The sequence below is a fragment of the Tympanuchus pallidicinctus genome, unplaced genomic scaffold (genome assembly GCF_026119805.1).
Source record: "Tympanuchus pallidicinctus isolate F22 unplaced genomic scaffold, pur_lepc_1.0 scaffold6, whole genome shotgun sequence".
NCBI classification, from domain to species: domain Eukaryota; kingdom Metazoa; phylum Chordata; class Aves; order Galliformes; family Phasianidae; genus Tympanuchus; species Tympanuchus pallidicinctus.
The window spans coordinates 7,449,055-7,468,291 of record NW_026294780.1 but is presented as its reverse complement, the minus strand read 5'-3'; the positions used below and the strand labels follow the sequence as shown (position 1 = coordinate 7,468,291).

At 36.9% G+C, this 19,237-nt stretch overlaps 1 protein-coding gene across 1 annotated transcript in view; it reads right to left on the bottom strand.

The window, feature by feature from the left end:
- The window catches only part of OCA2 (OCA2 melanosomal transmembrane protein), a 200,479-nt gene that overhangs the window by 87,702 nt on the left and 93,540 nt on the right, over positions 1 to 19,237 (bottom strand). The window contains exons 19-22 of the mRNA XM_052664808.1: positions 13,629 to 13,756; positions 8,811 to 8,870; positions 8,091 to 8,195; positions 2,139 to 2,232 (exon numbers count right to left, since the gene is read on the bottom strand). Of these exons, the coding sequence (XP_052520768.1) occupies positions 2,139 to 2,232; positions 8,091 to 8,195; positions 8,811 to 8,870; positions 13,629 to 13,756 (387 nt within the window). The remainder of the gene's footprint in view (positions 1 to 2,138; positions 2,233 to 8,090; positions 8,196 to 8,810; positions 8,871 to 13,628; positions 13,757 to 19,237) is intronic.

Sequence of the window (19,237 nt, the reverse complement as noted above, 5' to 3'; positions counted from 1 at the left end):
TAAGCACCAGAGTATAATGATATAATTTGCATCTCTGCCTTAAAAATGAGATTATCCTACCTTGAGAATTGCTTCACAATGCTTCAGTGTAATTTTAAAGGCCAAACCTCCTTTTTTTTTTTTTTTAAAGCCTCTTCTCTTCCTTTTTTTGAATATTTGCTAGAACTTTCAAATGAAAATCTTTTCTATCATTTCCATTCCCTACCTATAAACTGCTATCCATTAGCTTCTGATTTTGACGAGGGGAGTAATTAGTTAGGACTAATTCCACAGACTTACACTCCCATGAGATCTTTGCTAGTATGAGCACTCACACAGCTTTATCCTAATAGAGCACTGTTTGGAGAGTTTAAAGTTTTGCAGATAATGACAATGCCCTTACTTCTTATCACAGTATTTATAAGTAGTCTATTTTCAAAAATGAACATTCCTTGAGTAGTACCCTTAAATCTGACAATTTCTATATTAATTAAATGTGTATAATTGTGTTATACAGCAAACATAGAAGTCTGTGTTAAGCCCCAGCAATGCTTCAAGAAATCAAATTAAGGAATTTGGGTTCACACAGTAACTGATACTGTAGGAGTATCAGCTGATATACGTAAAGACTCCAAAGCAGGTAAAGTGTCTCGTGCTTAGAATAAGTCAGTGAAATCTCATCAGTTTTAGCTCCTTATGAAGTTTGTTGTTTTTTTTTTTTTAATCTGAAATTTTAATGAAATCAGAGTATCTTTGGTGATTAGCAAATGGAGAAGAAAGGTGATTTTTCGTGGCAAACATCTATATAAAGACATGCTGAATATTCAGATCACTAGTTCTAAAAGGGAGCAGATTTGCAGATTAACGTCACAATGTGATAAGTAATAATGAATACAAAAAAGACATTCGTAAAATGAATAAGTGTTGTTTAGTATAAATTGTCCTGTCTTTGCAACATGCTCTTAAAATTCAATCTGTAAATTGCATCATTATAATATTTGTTTGGTATTAAGGTCACTTGTACTAGCAATCACTTAACTAAATTAACGAATCCAAACTTGTATTAGTCACAAAATGGTTTCTGGCTTTAATTTCCATAAACAAAGGAAACTATTTCAAGGATCTGGGGAGGAAAAAGGGTTGGATTCATTGCTATTCATTGAAAATTATGTTATCCATTTTAACTTTATTTAACTTAACTGCCTGAGTATTTATGGATTAGAACACAGTTCAGTACAATGTAATTAGCATTAACATTCTCAGTAGTAGAAAACAATACTAACACTATTTCCCATTAAAATTTTACATATTTTAATTGCACTTAGTGTACTTGTTACTGCGTCATGAAAGCTTCATATGCCATTTGCAGAACATATAGCAGAATAATCAAGTATAGACATTAATTTAAAAATTACTTGAAGGCTATTCTCCTTTGTTATTATAATAGAGAGGAAATGTTGAGTCTACAATAGATACATGGTACATTTTTAATTTAAGAAAAAATATACAGTAACAATGCCATCTGCTTGTTTTACACTAATGAACTGACAATGTAAGAAATCCCAGTTAATATCAAGATGGGTATTAGAAGAATGGCTATTAACTTTCATTATTTGAGGTACATTTCCCAAATATTTCAATGAGACGTTCCTTAGAGAAAGGAGGATTAAATAGCTCAGCAAATGGATAGTCAACCCATTTCTGTAAGCCAGCCAGAAAACCTCCTAGCAACTTCATTAGGCTTTGAATCAAGCTTTCAGATCTCAGCTATTATGCATTTTCTGCATCTTTTCAGTGAGCAATGATGGATCTCAGTTCTGGAAACTAAATATATTTTTAAATTTTCTCTCAGAAAAGATCAGAACTCCATAAGCACCATCTGGATTTCTGCTTTGTGCATTTGTATTTTATTCAGTTTGTTGGAGACAATGCAACATCAGATATAGTCTTCAAAGAGAAATGGCAAAAATATGACTGTGGTGTATGCAGCACACACTGACTGGGATCCTCATCCAGGAGTTCTTTGAAGTCAAAAAGAGCAGCATCAGGCCCTCACTATACTTTGCATAATGAAATAATTAAACATATTTGAAACAGTTAATACCTAACATAATTTCAAAGTTATTGCCTTATGCCAGCTTTCTCACATAAACACTTACCTCCTAGGCATGCACCCATGGCCAACGAGAATATTAATGGTTTAATAGGCAAGTTAACATCAGGATCTTTACTCAGATTGAGAAGAACAGGAATCTGTGATTTAAGAAGAAAAGAGAGTAAGATTCAGGAGACAATGCTTAAGCAAACAACTAAAATACAAGCAAATCCAAATAACGATTTTTCTTTTTTTTAATGAGCATCTTTGCACAACACTCTTGGTTTGTGCTTAATTTTGCCACTGACTGTTATAGTCCCACAAGGCGTAGGGAAGTTACTTGTAATGTCAGGCCAATCCTGTCACAGGTTGACTGCTGAAAAAACTGAAGATGCCTTAAGGTTTTCAGTGCATCCAATTGGAGCCTTCTATTTCAACAGAGAACTATCAGTGATTATATGCAGTTCCTCCTCCAGTCCTTGAAATTTGAAGGGCAGAGCTATCATCCCTCTTCTACCTGGAAACTGCTGAGATGCCTAGACCTGGACCCAACCGCATAGAATGCATCAATAACTAAAATATTCTTAGATTCTTGTTATAACCAAAGGTGTCTGATCTGTTACAGAAAAAACTGACAGACATCAATGTGACAGTCCTCTGAATTCATAAGAGTTGAGCTATTTTATTATTTAGACTAATTATATATAAAAATATATACATATCTATATTTTATATGTATACATAAAATATATTTATCCTAGGAAATATTTGCAAGTTTTATGAATTTCATTTAATATTTTTTTAGCAAATAAAAATAAATCACTATAGAAAAAAATATTTGTAAATCAAATCAGGTTCATAGGGAAACATTACTGACTTCATTGGGCAATTGGTATGGAGACCAAACACGCAGCAGGCAAGATTTCCAGTAGCCCTAGATCTCAGTCACTACCAACCTTCAAACCTAAGAAACTTCAGCTTTAGTTGGGGAAAACTTTTTTTTAAATTTCCACTTCATTGAGTAACTGATTGGTTTGAAAGAAAGGCTTAATCAGTGCCTGTAGAAAAATGGTCATTAGCAAAGGGAGAGGTGCTAGTATTTTTGACCTGTTTCTGAGATGTGCAGAAATTTATTAGACCAAAGGAAAGACTAAGAATAACAAAAATGAAACAGTGAGAAACCAAGCAGAAAGTGATACATGGGAATAACTGTGATTTATCTTAAAATTAATACTTTCTCAGAATCCAGAATTTACACTAGTGGTTACAGTTATCACTTTTAATCCTCCAATTTGTCCTTTGGATACATTACACAAGTCTGATCTCAGAGATGGAGCTGTTGCTTCCTGAACAATGTTCTCTGTTTTCTCTGTTTTAATGGCTGAATGATGCTCATCATTTTCTGAATGCATGTGTTCTTTTGGTGAGAAACAATATGCAGGTTTTGTGAAATCCCTTACTTCACCCTCCCTAATACCATTGGTGCTAATCATCCCTCCTAAATTCTTTTATTGGTTAACCAAGATAAGGTAACATTTGAACAGTTATTCCTGAATTGTACACTGCCTGAAGACAGATATTTCTGTTTAAGGCCTGAAGAAAAGAGCATGCCAGATATTTTGCCTGTTTATTTTTTTTCCATGATAAAGTCATGAAAGATTTCAATCTTTGTTTCTCTCAAACCACCACTTCCAGAGCACAATATCCAGTTCTAATTGTGGTTGCATTTATTTCAGTGTTTTGTTTCAACATGAAATGAAATAACTTCAAACACAAGTAACGAATCCCCGAATTAAGACATCTAGTTCAATTTAAATACAGCATTTCTTCCTGCTATGCAATTTTGACCCAAGAACCAGAGACAATTATTTACTTCCTTGGAATTATTTGCAAGTATCTCAAAGTACTACAGATGCGTGACACAATCCTGCACTATGCAGGCTAGCAACATTTTTTAAATTAGATGACTCCTTCTGTCATGCTCTGCCCTGCAGACATGGAGAAGGTAGGTATGTAGAAGGCATTAAAATGACAATCCTATTTTCTTGCTTTTGAGTTCAATCCTAAAGCTGGTGCCAGTGAGATCTCAAGTGCAGAGCAAGTAATGCCATTTTCACACCCCATTGGTGAGAACTGTGTGCCAAGCAGAGGCTTATAGTCCTCCAGGGGCCCCTCTCTAATTACTGCACTGTGAAGAACATGAGAAGAAGCAGTGCAGAGATTCCTGGCAGAACATCAGATGGGTGATTCTCTGCTAGGTATTTGCACTAGAAATGCACAGTGCTCCCATCAGAAAGTTTAGTCTTCTGTTTACTGAAGGAGCTCAGCTCCATGAGTTCTCATTGACCAATAAATAAATCCCTATTGACTGAAGACACAAAAACAACTTAGAAGAAAGTCTGTGATCAAAGATGTCAAACTTTATCATCTTTTAAGCACAAAGATTCATTGCATCATAACAAGAGAAAGTGCAGTTTTGTAATCTGACTAGTTTCTAAAAACTTTCTAGCTCTGCTGGAAAGTTTGGTATTGAACTTCACATCACAGCTTGATTGGTAGAATCTAAATAAAATGTGTGGTACAGCTCACAAAGGAAAGCCTAATCACCTTCACACATTCTATATGACTATCCATCTCCAAGTAAATAGAAAAAAAGAAAACAACATAACTATCAGAAATAATGAATGTGCTTGGAAAAAGTAGAGTGTTCTCAAACACTCGATACAGAAAGGTGTCAGTCATTAATCTTATTTTGATACTAAACTGCATTTCTCATAAGCAAAAATGTGATCAAACTGTTACCATTTTCACACCTTACTGCCACAACCTCTTCTCTTAATTACCAAAGAGTAAATTGAATCAAGGCCTTTATCCTATTCAAATATGTTTATGAAAAAGCTTGCTCATGAGCATGACACTCTCCCAGTCAAGGAGACAGAAGAAACAGCTCTTTTGAAATTGTGAAGACCCTTTTCTGAAATACAAACAGAAATGATAATTTAGCTTAGCTTATTGAATCTCAGATATGCAAGGAGGAAACCAAAGAGGAAAGGAACTTCTACTCTATCAATGCTACTCTCCTCCTGGGGTGGCATAAGCTACTTCTGAGAGGGTTTAATTTTATTCCTCTCAAATTTAATCTTTGTACAAGTAATCTCAAACTACCATCATGCAAAAAGGACAACTTAAACATTCATTCATGTTCATGACATATATATGCAGCACGGTACAAGGCATCAAGTTATATTACCCATCTTGTCTACTTATGCAACATGATGGTGAAACAGCAACATACATCTTTATTTTAAGGAGTCATTTCTGTTCTACAACTTAAAGTTTCACAGCACACATTTTGCTAAGAACTAAATGTGTTAAAGATGTCTTCTCTGTTCAAACTGCAGAGAATGTGCATTAATAGAAAAAAAAAAAAGCCATTTCTAGTTTCTCAAGTTGTTGATGTTTGGTCTGTCTACAGTCTGCTAGGGTTCAGTCTTACACATTTATTGAGCACTGAAATGCAGAACATACATCTTCAGCAGGACAGAAGGAAAGAAGATCCAAAAATAAAAGGCACTAAGAATATAAGATTCTGATGAAATTTTCAGCAGTGTAAATGAAATGATTCAGATATTTTAGAGGTAACAAATAGTTGTCCCAAAATTATCTGCTTTCTAACAACAACCTGTCAGTGACCAAGTCACCTTGCAGCCAGGTGATTAATTGAAATTGCTTGTTACATTGTATTGAGGAAACAGTATTTAAGCTCAGCTAAGAGAAGGATTTATTACGGCTATATATTTAGTTCTGGCAATAAAATAAAAATATAAGCAGATGGCTCCAGCATATGCAGCTGATAAAACACGTCAATTAAATTAAAGAGCGTGCTGATAATTAAATCACATCACCTAACATTCTAAGGGCAGAAATCTGTGGCTATTTAAATGACAATACTAGGAAAATACAGACTTTAAAAATGAATGAATCTTCTTGTTAAGGAATGTCACTGTGAGTTTAGCCTTTTCAAAAAGGAATTAAAAATCAGAGGGTTAATAGAATGACACATAGAGCATCAGAACATGATTCACCACATTTGTTACTCAGACAAAGGCTAGATATACAACATGGGGAAAAAAAAAAACACCACAACCTTGCCATTCTAGAATTAAAATGCTGAAGACTTGGCAGCTAAGGTTTTGGATTATTAATTTTTTATGCATAGAACATGTTGTGGGTTGCTTAATGCAGCTTCCAGATACATTTATATATATTAAATTTGTCACTGCAACACAGTTCTTTGCATACAGAATTCATACAGTTTCCCACAAGGGCTATGACTAACTCAAAATTTGCTACAGTAGAATTTATTCATATTAAAAAAAAAAAAAAAAAGAAGAAGATTGATTTTCCTATAATGTGTGGACAGCTGTCACAATTGCTAGGCATGTTTATGCAATTAAGTGTAATAAACAATCATTCAAATACTCTTAATTAGAAAGCTGTGCTTGAAAAGAATGTAAAAATCCTGGGATTACTGTACAGCAAGTAAATTTCAATCTCTTCATCTTTCTGGGGGGCAGTTTATGACCTTCGCATTCATGACAAGTTATGTGAAGCAAAAAAAACGGGATATGCTCTGAAAACTGTTCTGTCGTTGTGTAGATTCAGTGTTTTATTTTAGTTTAATACAAAGTTTTACCAAGACAGGAACAGTAAGAGTGAACAATTTATAATCACCTAATTCACTTCAGCAACTCAGTGCACTGTTTCAAGTAATGCTTTCAAAAGCACCCCGTGTGGCTTAAAATTCTTGTTCAGTTCTGAGATCTTCGCAGAGAATCCAGTTTAACTGCCTCTATACAAATTCCATACTATACTGACACTTTTGATAGTGATGTTGTGCCATGTTTACTCTTGTCCAGAGCAAAGAATAATCCACCAATTTTGCACTGTTGCACTGAAAAGGTGAGGTAAGATGTACAAAGATAAGATGTTTTCAAATAATAAACTAATCTGGTTTGTACCATTTAGGAATTTTTAGTATACTCATAGTCTCCTTAAAAGAAGTTTCCTTTCTTTCCTTTCAAAATACGTCGAAGTCTTGTTGATCTCTGTGAATGCAGCTGTTTGGTCCTTTTTATTACTCCAAACCAATTTTCACAGACTGGTTGGATATGAGGCAGAACCTTTTAAGCTAAGATTTTTGCATTATTGCTTAACAGTCCTGAAGTGTTTGCTTGAAGGTGACTCATCCTGAACCAGTATTCCTCTTCACGCCTATTGTTTGCAGTCTATTGTTGGTTAAATCAATATAGTTTAACAGGAAACACCACAGTAATAAAACCAAAGTACCATAGTAGCAAATAATTACAGAGCAGTTGCAAATTTATCCAAACTGTTCTAGGCCCTGTATGAAGTGTCTTAAACCTTGACTCAAAGTGAACACAGAACATGGTGTACAATTAATAATTCCTATGGTATAATGAAGGAACTACTGCACTTTAAACAGAGATCTTGATTGAACAATTCTATTACTTACTTGCTACTTTTCTGATGTTAAGACTCAGCTGCTGAAAAAACTTGTTATGTTTAATATGATTTGCTGTTTTATGAAGTAATTACATAAGTTAGTAACAGAAAGTTCAAGTATTAGCAAACATTAGAAAACATTAGTATAATGTTAGAGGGAAAACAGTTAGAGGGAAAACATTGACAGATGCAGATGGATAATGGAAGTGTCCATCAAAATACAATTTTACTTTTCAGCTATGTATGTTGATATAGCAGGGTAGGAGAGAAAATGCAGAAACACAACTCAAACAGTGAAACTAGTTCCACAGCCAACTACAGCTGTTAGCAGCAATGGTAAGGTAGATGCCTAAACAGTGTGAATGAGCTTGTAACAATGATGAAATCCCAGAGAATAAAGAAAATTACAACATAGCACATCATAACCAGTAAACTTAGCTTCCTTCTCAGCACCAGGAAGAGGAAACATCGAACCTGCAAGGAATCCTACCATTGTAGCTGTAAATGGGATATTGTCAATCACAGACGAGGCCAAAGCAGATACCCAGAGCACTAAAATGATGGCCACTGCCAAGCGCTGGTCCTCAGGAACCACCTGGAATTAAAATAAGTTAATTTATGACTTTGTGAGATCAGTATTGCTGCATCTCCCTAATGGCACAATCACACAGGTGTTAACAGTTTAATTTACCAACACCTATTATTCCTTCAGGCTCTGAATAGGATAACATATTATAATCTTTAGCTTGTAACAATGATGAAAATAATCTTTAAAATAGCATTTTAAAGAAAATAACCTGTCATTTAATAGCACAATTACTAAACTTTTTTCCAAGGAAATTAAGACCAATAGAAATAAAAGGATTGATATTTCTGATACTCATGTTTCAGACCAAAAAAAAAAAAAAAAAAAAAAAAACAAACCTGCACAACTGTGAATTTTCCTCTTACACTGTTTATATTTGTTTGCACCTCAGCATTTTTTTGTTGTTGTTGTTCATTAACCTACAGAAAAGTTTTTTCTTTTTCATTTATAGTGACATTTCTTCTAGCTGTGTGCAGACATACACACCCCAAAGTACAACATCCCTTCTAGGTATTGCTGATGCAGGAGTACAAAATTGAAAATGAAAGTATTTTTCAGTATTATTCTATTGGAGTAAAGCTATTTTCCTTACCTGATAAACTACTGTAAATATTTCAAACATACCTTTATTAGCAAAGCTGTCTGTTCTCCTATGTAGTCTATTAAATGCAGATGAGCCAAAGCCTAAAAAGAGACAATGATACCAACTGATGAGGTATTTGCTGCAGATACATTTTTCCAATGAACATGAGCAAACACAAGTCATTTTCATCCAAGATGTTGGTATTCATCTCATGTAGCTTTTACAGCAACTTTGCAGTTTGTGGAAGGAATAGACAAGACAGAAATTGTAGTTGTATTTGTAGAAGTGAGTTGCACCAGAAAGAGCAGTGAGATTGCTTAAAGAGCATGGGGCACAGGCATTAGAGTACAGTTGAAATGTAAAGATTATATTCTTCAATGAACACTTTTTCTGAGGATAACTGATTTTTTATCCAATGGCCCCAAAACCTTGGATATAATTGTAACCATAATATAGACAGCATTGTGTTTAAAAGATCGGATGCAATCAGGCATCTTGTGTTCAGACTCAGGTGAAAAGAGAAAGCAAAATATTTTTTTCCATTAAACAGCTGCATCAGACCAGTAAAAAAACCAGTGTTGCCCATCAGCTGAAACCAAGCAAGAGACCTTAGATGGATGGAAATTGGAAGAGAGACAGCAGCACTTAGGAGACAGGAAAAACAGCTTTGTGATGGCACACAACCTGAGGAGGCTGTCCCTATAACCACTGGTCTGGGGCACAGCCAGCTCCAGCATGCTGTCCTTCCTGGGGGAGCAATTCCCATTTGCACAGAATGCCTGTATAATATCTCATGCAGCCCTGGTTACTATCATGCATGAAAATACTCCAGTTTGATAGCTATGGCTTTGGATTCTCGTTGGGCAAACAGAAGAATGCAAACTGAGTCCTCACACCCCAGGAAAATGATCTATTCCTTCAAAAAACAAAGTGAAAGGAAAAATTTAACTCATGAGAGAGAGCCCTTAATTCACTTTGCTTGTATTTTTCTTACAAGTGTGCAGAGTGAAGCACTATTTTCTGGTTGAATGGGATACATCTATCTCTTGACCTGTCTGTTTTTCAGGAAAGAAAATCACATTATTTTTTATTCAGGCTGGACCTAGGTGGCTGACTTGCTTTCTGTTTTCCTGCCACGACAGAAAATCAGTTAGCTGAGACATTCTGCTGACTGAGAGCAATGCTACACAGAGCTGCAGAGGTCAGCATTCACATGTCATGATGCCAGAAACAATAGGCAGTCAAACAGAGCCCTTCAGAGTCATCACTGGGAAAAATGAATAAATAAATAAGTAAAATTGAACTCGCATGCTGTCAAATCTCATGACAGAGATGGATGAAGGTCCTAACTGGTACCGAGTGGTGCAGTGTAAGACACAGTAACATCAGAATGACAGCATAGCTGTCATCCAGACCAGCAATTCCTGCACCTGTATCTCAGCTGGGCAGCAGTGTGCAACTATCTGGGTACCACCTGCAGCACAGGGCACCAGCACCCATCTGCTGCAGGAGCAGAGTAGGCAGGCTGGTAGTTTTCAGCTTGCCAAGAGAGTGGGAGATGTAGAGGTAAAGGCAAGGAAGCTCTGATGCATACAAGTCAGGACAACTCACTGAGAAGATCCGAGGCAGCACTCTCCCACTGAGAAACATAGGCTAGAGTACAGCCAGCAATGCTGGCGCAGAGATTGCATTAATTTTTAACAACGTATTGCACAGGAAAAGCTATATCTACATTTAAACATGCAGCATAGAGAAAACAAGTGACAGGTGATAAGGCTTTTAATAACACATGCATTCACCCTACATTAAAAATAATGACATTTTTTCATTGCTTTAACTTTTCAGGATAAAGTTTTTTAACAGTTTTTTATAATCTTAAGTTACAGCCTTGACTTGATGCTATTGGAGTTGCTATATGAGCTCATTAACTCAATGTTTATCAAAGTCATTTTTAAAATGTATGCAAAAGAAATAAGAATGAGCTGTCACATTTTTCTGTGAGTGCTTTGTGTTCAGAGTCAAAAGCAAACTTCTTAACACGTAGTTGTCAGTACACAGAGCTCGGCGTTATATCTTGTTAAGACTGCTGCCTTATTATTTAACTATCCAACAACACAACATATTTCTTTTCAGTAACACTCAACATTCCTTTTGGAATCCAGACATGGCACTACAAAAGAGATATTCAGGTAAGAGGGAAGCGAGGGAAGGATGTGTACATTGCTCCTGCAATAGTCAGTCTGCAGGTAGCCCATCACATTAGAGATGTGACAGCACTAATCACACAACCAACTTTAAGATGTCTACAATATCCAGGCTAATTGCTGCGAGCACCTAGCTGAAAGGTAGCAATTAGCACTCTGCCACTGGATTCCCTAGGATGTAAGCTGCACACAGGGTCTCCAGGATCTTCCTGTGCACTCTGAGAGGAAGAGATATTACTGCACTAATTGGTGCCTTCCAGCATATAAGTTCCCGAGTGACAGCTCAGAATTAGAGCCTTACTGCTGAAAACATCAGGTAACATTTTAGATAAAAGTTTATACAGAAAAATTTGCATGAATCACTCTTATGGGGAGGATGTCATGATGACTGATGTAAATAAACTCTGCCTGAAGGGACTGAAGGTAATGTGACCATTTTTAACTGAACAAAACAGTGTACCCTGAGAGGCACAGGAATGTATGTCACAGAAAGAAGCAGAAAGATGTTATAGTCTGCAACAGCCAGTTCTGAACAAGTACTAAAAAGACAGTTGTAAAGATAAATTACCTGAGGACACAATTGAAAACAAGAGAGATTCAAAGGATATACATCTTTTTCATTGCAAAACATCTACCAGACTGAACTGACAAGCACCCAAAGGTAGAGTCTTCGAAAACTCCTATGTTTACGAAACTCGTTACATTTTCCAAAGCGTATTGCAGTCTAGGTCCCACACTGGTTTTCAAATGTACATTCTAATAGTAAAAGGAACATTTCTAGCAGTAAGAAATAGTTTGACAGTGGGAACCATCCGAGATGAAGGTTCCTATTCCCCAAGAATAGGAACTGAAAATTGCAGAGAGCCTGAACTATGGAAAGATTCTCCATACTTCAGTGCACATATTTACGTTGACTTCTTTTCTTGACATGGTTAATCTTAAGAAAAATGCCTTGGCAAAGAGTGCCAACTCCTGCTAATCTGAAGGATAAGGAATGACACATCCATTTTTCTTATTTTTCTGAGTATCTTTCTTATTCATTCATGGGAGATAAATGAATATCTCCCAATATTTTTTCTTGACTATCTGTAAGAGCTTCTTTCATGACCTTAAATTGCTGTTATTCTAAGCGCCGGGAAAAAGAAATCTTTCATTAGCAAACTATTCACTGGTGATCTGAGAAACCGTAAGAGTGAAGTTCAGTGAATTATAACAGTCATATCTGAAGTCTAACAGCAAATGGCAAGTAAGTTGCTGGGTTTTCTTTTTTTGTTTTTTCTTTTTGTGCTTTACTGTTATTGTACAGTCACACAGCACTCAAATCAAAACTGTTCAATTCAAGCTAAAACGATAAATACATCATGGAATGTAACTAATACACTGTCATTGCAGCAGTAAAACAAAGTAAAAAATGGCTTCAAAATGGATCCCCTATGAGAGCCAGAAAACAGAAGGACATACAGAAGCTGATATAACGAACTGAATTGCCTGTCCCAATAAATGTGCTATAAATCAAAATTTCCTGATGACTTCTAGTCCTTCTAGCTCTCAAACAAGCTTCTTAATCCTAATCAGAGTTTCTTTTCATCTTCTCAGAGGTTACCAGATTTTGACTTCCAGTTTTGGAATTAATTAGAGTTAGCTCTAATTAATTAATTATTCACTGTTTGTAGTGAATTTAAATTTAGGTTTTTTGTTTGTTTGTTTGTTTCCCTCCTGTTTTTATAGATCCCAATTTACAAATTCTTGAGTTCTTTGCAATTACTAAGGGGTATATGAAGGTGTTGTATGTTATATTCCAGGCTCTTCCCTGACTACTTATACAGACATTTCACTACCTATGGCAGTGCCAGTGGTCAAGGGAGTTTTATCAGCCACCTTTGCAAAACTTGACAACATCACTAAATGGAACAAGTAACAACTAAAAAATCCAGAGCATTCTAGGGAATGCACAGACACCTTATTGATATGTAAATCTGAGTATTCATACAAAGATACTCCAAGTATTTGAGGTAAAAATAAATCCATTCAATCTATATGAAAGCACCAAATAAACAGGATAAAATGTTTCTGGGTAAAGCAGACCATCAGAAACAGACAGACACAAAGAAACTACACAGTCAGTTGCCCACAAATCTCGAGTACTGAACATCTTTTTCAATTACAATTACAAATTGAAATTCAGTGATGTTACCCTTTCAAACCATTCTCCTATATCTGTCAAGCCAATTGATAGCCTGCATGCAGCAGACAATATTAGAAGCAGTTTTCAACTATGGCTTGTGCTCTTTTATTTCTTCTGTTGCTTGTCTAAATAATTTCAGAGTAAACACATAAATATATATAAACTATCTGAACACAGGGGCCACAGACTACCAGGAAAAAAAAATTCAAGTTATTGGAAATGACTGTATTGAACGAACACAGCAAATGCAGCAGAACAAAAGTGGGACCAGGCATAGAGTGAAAAATTATTCAGAACCAGCTTCCAGCACTCCACCATTTCACTCTATACAACTGCGACTGCATTCAATCTTCACTGTGCCTATGGGATTGAACATACAGGATGCTTCTGCCTTTCAACATATATGCTCTCATAACTCACATTTTAAGTCGGTTCTAACTGCTCAGGCTTTAGAAATCACAAAATCTTACCTCCATGAGAACAAATAACGCTGCAAAGAAAAGAAGGGTTGCCCATTCCACTCTGCTTAATATCATCTCAAAATCATGGATGTCTGCTAGCACTAGCAGCCAAATGGCTCCCAAAATGGCAATCCAGCCTGCAGAGGCAAAAGAGAGAACATCAGGAAAAGAGAGAACAATGCCTCACAATTCACTTGCTGTTTACAGCAATGTAAAAGTTATAGTATTGCATTTTTCATTTAAAGGTTTTTTTGTCTCTAGTGCTGTGTCAGGTGAAGTTCAAACATAATCATAGAATCATAGAATTGTTTGAGTTGGAAGGGACTACTTAAGGTCACCTGGTTTAACTCGCCTGCAGTGAACAGGGACACCTACAGCTCGATCAGGTTTCTCAGAGCTCCATCTAGCCTGACCTTGAATGCCTCCAGAAATGGAGTACCCTCCAAAAATCTGGACAACCTGTTCTGGTGTTTCTGTCATTGCTACCTGTAAAAAACTTCCTCCTCAGATGCAATCCAAATCTCCCCTTTTTTAGTTTGAAACCATTTCCCTTTGTCTTCTCACAGCAGACCCAGCTAAAGAGTCCATCCCCTTCCTTCTTACAGCTCGCCTTTACATACTGACAGTTGCTCTCAGGTCTCCTTGGAGCCTTTTCTTCTCCAGGCTGAACAGCCCCAGCTCTCTCAGCCTGTCATCTCAGGAGAGGCATTCCAATCCTTGGATCATTTTTGTGGCCCTCCTCTGTACTTGTTCTATTCAGTTCATGTCTTTCCTGTACTGAGGACTTCACATTTGGACAAAGTAGTCCAGGTAAGGTCTCATTAGTACAGAGTAGAGGGGCAGGATCACCTCCCTTGACCTGCTGACCATACTTAGTTTGATATAGCTCAGGATATGATTGTTAGAAGATAGATAGAAGGGCTCTGCAGCCTCCTGAAAGGCTCACTGCAGCCCCAGGACATTGAAGAATCAAGGGCTACGTGCTGTAGAAAACAATTTCAGGAAGTAAAAAACTCTTTGAAGCAGCACAGAGATCAGCTTTAAGCAGCAAGGAGACTCTCTCCAGACAGGATCTCTCTATACATCCTCACATGTTAAGACACATTTTGGTAACTTTTGGTAACTGGTAATGCAGAAGAAATGTGCAATCAGACAAAGAACATAATTCATGAATCTCCTAGCAATACTCACTTTCTCTGCACAGCTAAAATGCATTCTGGAGCTATTTGATTCCTCCTGAACATTTCATTCTTGAACAGTAGAATGAGACTTCAAACAAGAAATAGATAAGTTGTTTTTTTTTCTCCTTGGGATGATGATCTTTTTTTCTGCCTTTCTTTTTCTCTTCTTTAACTTAAATAGTAGTTTTTTTCTTTAATGAGTAAAACCAAGATACATAATTTGAGGCTTTTTAATGGCATGGAAACAAAGCATCCCACCTCTTCAAGTCATTTCTCCCTTTGTTGTGACTCTTTCAGATACCTGGTGCTATTTCATATAGTCACTGTTGAAAAGTGATGAATTCAAAAAACTGCAGAACAAGTAAGGAGGAAAGAATAACAATCACTGCTATCAAAAAACTTTAAATCACAAACTTAAAATCAAATTTAAAGTGTGACTTAGGGAGAATAGGTCTCTGCTACACAGCACATAGATGAATAAAGTAAGCAGTCTACAGCAGTCCTCAAGAACAACGGGGTTGCTCCTCTGTTAGGTTAAAGAAATAGAGATCCAAAACCATCCAAGAGCTTAAGATCAAAATCAACCTCTATTCCATTTTAACCTCATGTAAATTTCAGAAGAAATAAAGAAACCAAAGTTTCTGCCTGTTCATGAAGTAAATGTTAATATTAATATATATTTTTTTTCAAAATGCCAAGTCAGTAAAATCTGATCTTGGTGCCTCATTGGAACCAAAATCCAAATTCTCATAGCCAGCTTTGCTCATCACCAAATACTGAAACATTACCATGCAGCAAGCTGAGAAAGTTTGGTCCCTACTTTCTCACAGTGTTATAATTAGTGCTTGGTCAAAAGTATCTCATGCATGAACATTACACTGCAAGAGAGGAGGAGAGCTAAAGACATCACAAAAGAGAGAACCAGGTGGGAAAACCCATCTGGTCCCTCTCAAAAGTGTCATAAGAAACTGTTATGTCAACTTGCCCTTCCTTCATTCAAGGCAGGCAGACTCCAAAACCAAACCTTTGCCCTGCTAGTTATGAAATGTGGCACAGACAGGGTCAGTTCACTCTATATCACTTGCAGGCAGAGGGATGTCAAGTAGCAGAAAAGGTCTGGTTCAGCTGTTATCAAGAGGAAAGCTGGACATTTGCACTGGAATAAAAGATGTATAGATTTTGCACTTCGAGTCTTTGCCTTCACAAAAGGAACACTTATTTCCTGTGAAGAATTGGTATTTCTACCACCCATTGAGAACATACTCCAGGGCTGACCTCAGAGTGGCAATACTCTGCATTCCTCGAGTTGAATGCTGGATCATGGCACAAGCTGATAATGGGTGCAGATTTTTTTGTGCACCTGGTCCTGGGTATGTGTATAGCTTAAATGTAGCAACGGCAAAGCTCATACAGAAGTTCTTCCAGGAAACTTTTAAAAGTACTCAATAGTCTCATCCATATCAAAGGCATTTGCAGACTGCAAGATCAGTTACAAATCACAGGGACAGGAGTACAATAGGAGTCTCCATAAAGGCAAATGAAATGAGGAGGAAATTGTCAATTCATAGAACCATGAAGGTTGGAAAAGATTTCTGAGATCATCTAGTCCGATCATCCACTTACCACCAATCATGCCCACTAAACCACGTCCCTCAGTGCCACATCTGTGCAGTTCTTGAACACCTCCAGGGACAGTGATTCCCTGGGAAAAGCCACTAGTAACTGGTTGTCAGCTGGATTCACCACCACTCTGGGCCCAGTCCTTCAGCCAGTTCTTTACCCAACAAAGAGTGTACCTGTCCAAGCGTGTACCTGCTTCCCCAGAATACTGTGGGAGACAGAGTTGAAGGCTTTATTAAAGTCCAGATTGACTAAATCCGGAGCCTCTCCCTCATCCACTAAAATTTCTGACATCTACTACATTTTTTGCAATCTTCATCGATACTTTCTACTTCTCCCCAAAGTAAAATGAATCTGTCCACTCAAATTAAATAGCTATTTTCACTAAACACAAAGAAAGCAGTATGGATGTGCACTGGCTAATTTCAACTCTTAGGTGTCCACCAAATACCAGTAAAATACAGTGGGACCAACTCTTCCTTAAGTATAGATGGCAGCAATTCCTGTTAGAGGGGAAACTACAAGAGGAAGTAGACAGGTGCAGACTGGGAGCTCAGCAGCAGAATTTTACTGCTATTTTGCACACATGTAAGTGACATCATTAGGTAAATGGGAGTGAAGGATTAAAGAACAGGAATTTCTCAGTAATTCTGGAACAATTTGTGATGAAACATGAGCATTATTTCTAACTTCCTGCCTCAACTTGAACATATTATACAGAGATAATTATTCATTAAAGCTAATGAAATACAAATGCACTAGAAGTTAATAAGAGTCAGCATTTTCTTGCACCATGGGCTTTAGCAATATGCACTAGCTCCATGCACACAGCTTAGAGTGAGAGAAGAGTGGTCTGTTTCTGAGGAATACAGATGGGTAAGGAATGTGTCTTTTCCTGAAGTACTCCAGCAACTAGAGATCTCTGGAGAATTGAAGATGTCAGCTGCCAGTTTGGGCTGTACATAGCTTATCACAGTCTACATGCACAGGCTTTTCTGAATTTGCTATCTTTGTAGTAACTGCAAAGAAGAGATATGGGTACCTGTCTCCCAGAGGATGGGTACAGTACAGAATCAAAGAGAAGGAGAGAGGAAGGATGAAGTCTCTCAAGGAGTTTTGGTGGGGTTTCTGTAAGACCCCCTTTATGACATGGTTTGACTTCAAGCATCCTTGCACCTGGACAAGAATAACATCTTCCAATACTTGAAGGACACAGTAGTCAGTGTAGGCTGTAACTACTTGATTAACTGCTCTCTGTCAAACTGTTTGTCAAAGTAAGCTATGGAGCCTGTACAGATGTGGCAATCTGCGTCTCTAAATGGGCTGGTGTCCAAAGGCTTTTCTAAGTAATGTTCTTTTAAGTATGTTCAAGATAGCAAAGAATATCATTGTTTTATACGTTTGAGTGTCTCTGCATTTGCTTTGGATTCAACCTGAAAGATTCCTCCATTTTCAAAGAACTGAAAGTACCAGGATGCATTACAGACTGGCATGACTGTTCTTTTACTTTTTATCTTACTGGGCCACAAGAGAGAGCCAGGTAGAAGAGAAAGAGTGAATTTTAAAAAGAATAATTTCTCATTACTACAGTGAAAGCAAAGCCCATTTATAGTTCCACAAACTACTTCTTTTACTGCCTTTCAGTGCCTCTGTTTCACAACAATTGGTGTTCTGGAAGTATAATGCAGGGAGACACTGAATCTAAATTCCATTTCTGCACTGACACAGCACCTGTTAAAGACAGTGACTGTTTATTTTAGGAAAAATAAAATGATATTTAATTATAAAATGCACCTTGAAAAATTGTAATGCATTCTTCCTAGAAAATAGTCTTGTGTCTTCTGCCAGAAACCAGAAAAATGGTACAGCAGAAATAGCTTGAGTGCTTTTCTTTTCTCATTCACTTTACCCAGTAGGGAAAATCACATTTGGAACAGTAAATAACTCATGATGAGAAGAATGCAATTGCAATCTTGCTAAATAAAAAATAAAAATCCTATTTTGAAATAATCAAGCAAAAGAACTAGAAAATATAAAACAATCTAATATTATCAAATAGAAGTACAGAATATGTGGGAGGGAGGGAGGTGAAAGGGAAATAAATGAAAGGAAGAAAATAAAGAAAATACTGTGTAATCTGCAGGCCTTTCAAATGCTCATTAAGAAAAATCTGTATTCCTTAGTAAAAGTAATTCCATCTGGCCTAGTAGCAGCTGAAATGTATAATAAGTTTCCTCCTAACAATGTGAACATGCAGGTACTGTATGTTTCCTTTACGTGCACAGAATTTGAAATAATGTCTTTCTACATGAATACCGAGAGCGCATTTATAATTCATGCTTCTGGAAACTCAAGTGGTTCTTGAGATATTTGCAATGAAAACTGAAGCCAGAATAACACTGTGCCACTTCAGTGCTGGCCTGGGCAAAAGAGAGTGCTGCTCAGGTTAGACAGGTGCAGGAGTCTATATTTAAGCAGGAGTAGGTATAACTGCCCAGCTCTAGGATGGGAAGCACCTGGATATTAACAGTCCTGCATAGAAGACAAGTAACACAGAAACTGAGCCCGATGGTCTCCTGAAACACAGAATCAGGGTTATGAATAACAAATCCTTTGAAGCAGCCTCTGCTCTCTTAATCCCCAGTAAACCCAGGGAAGATGCATTACGCTTAACCATTAGAAAATCCAGGGCAAAGAAATATGACAAACAGTCTGAAAACTTGGTTTTTGAGGAAAAAAATTTAAAGACTCTGGGATGCTTAGCTCAAAGATAAGACTAAATTGCAAGTCTTCAGGTAAGCACCGGCCTGCTACAGA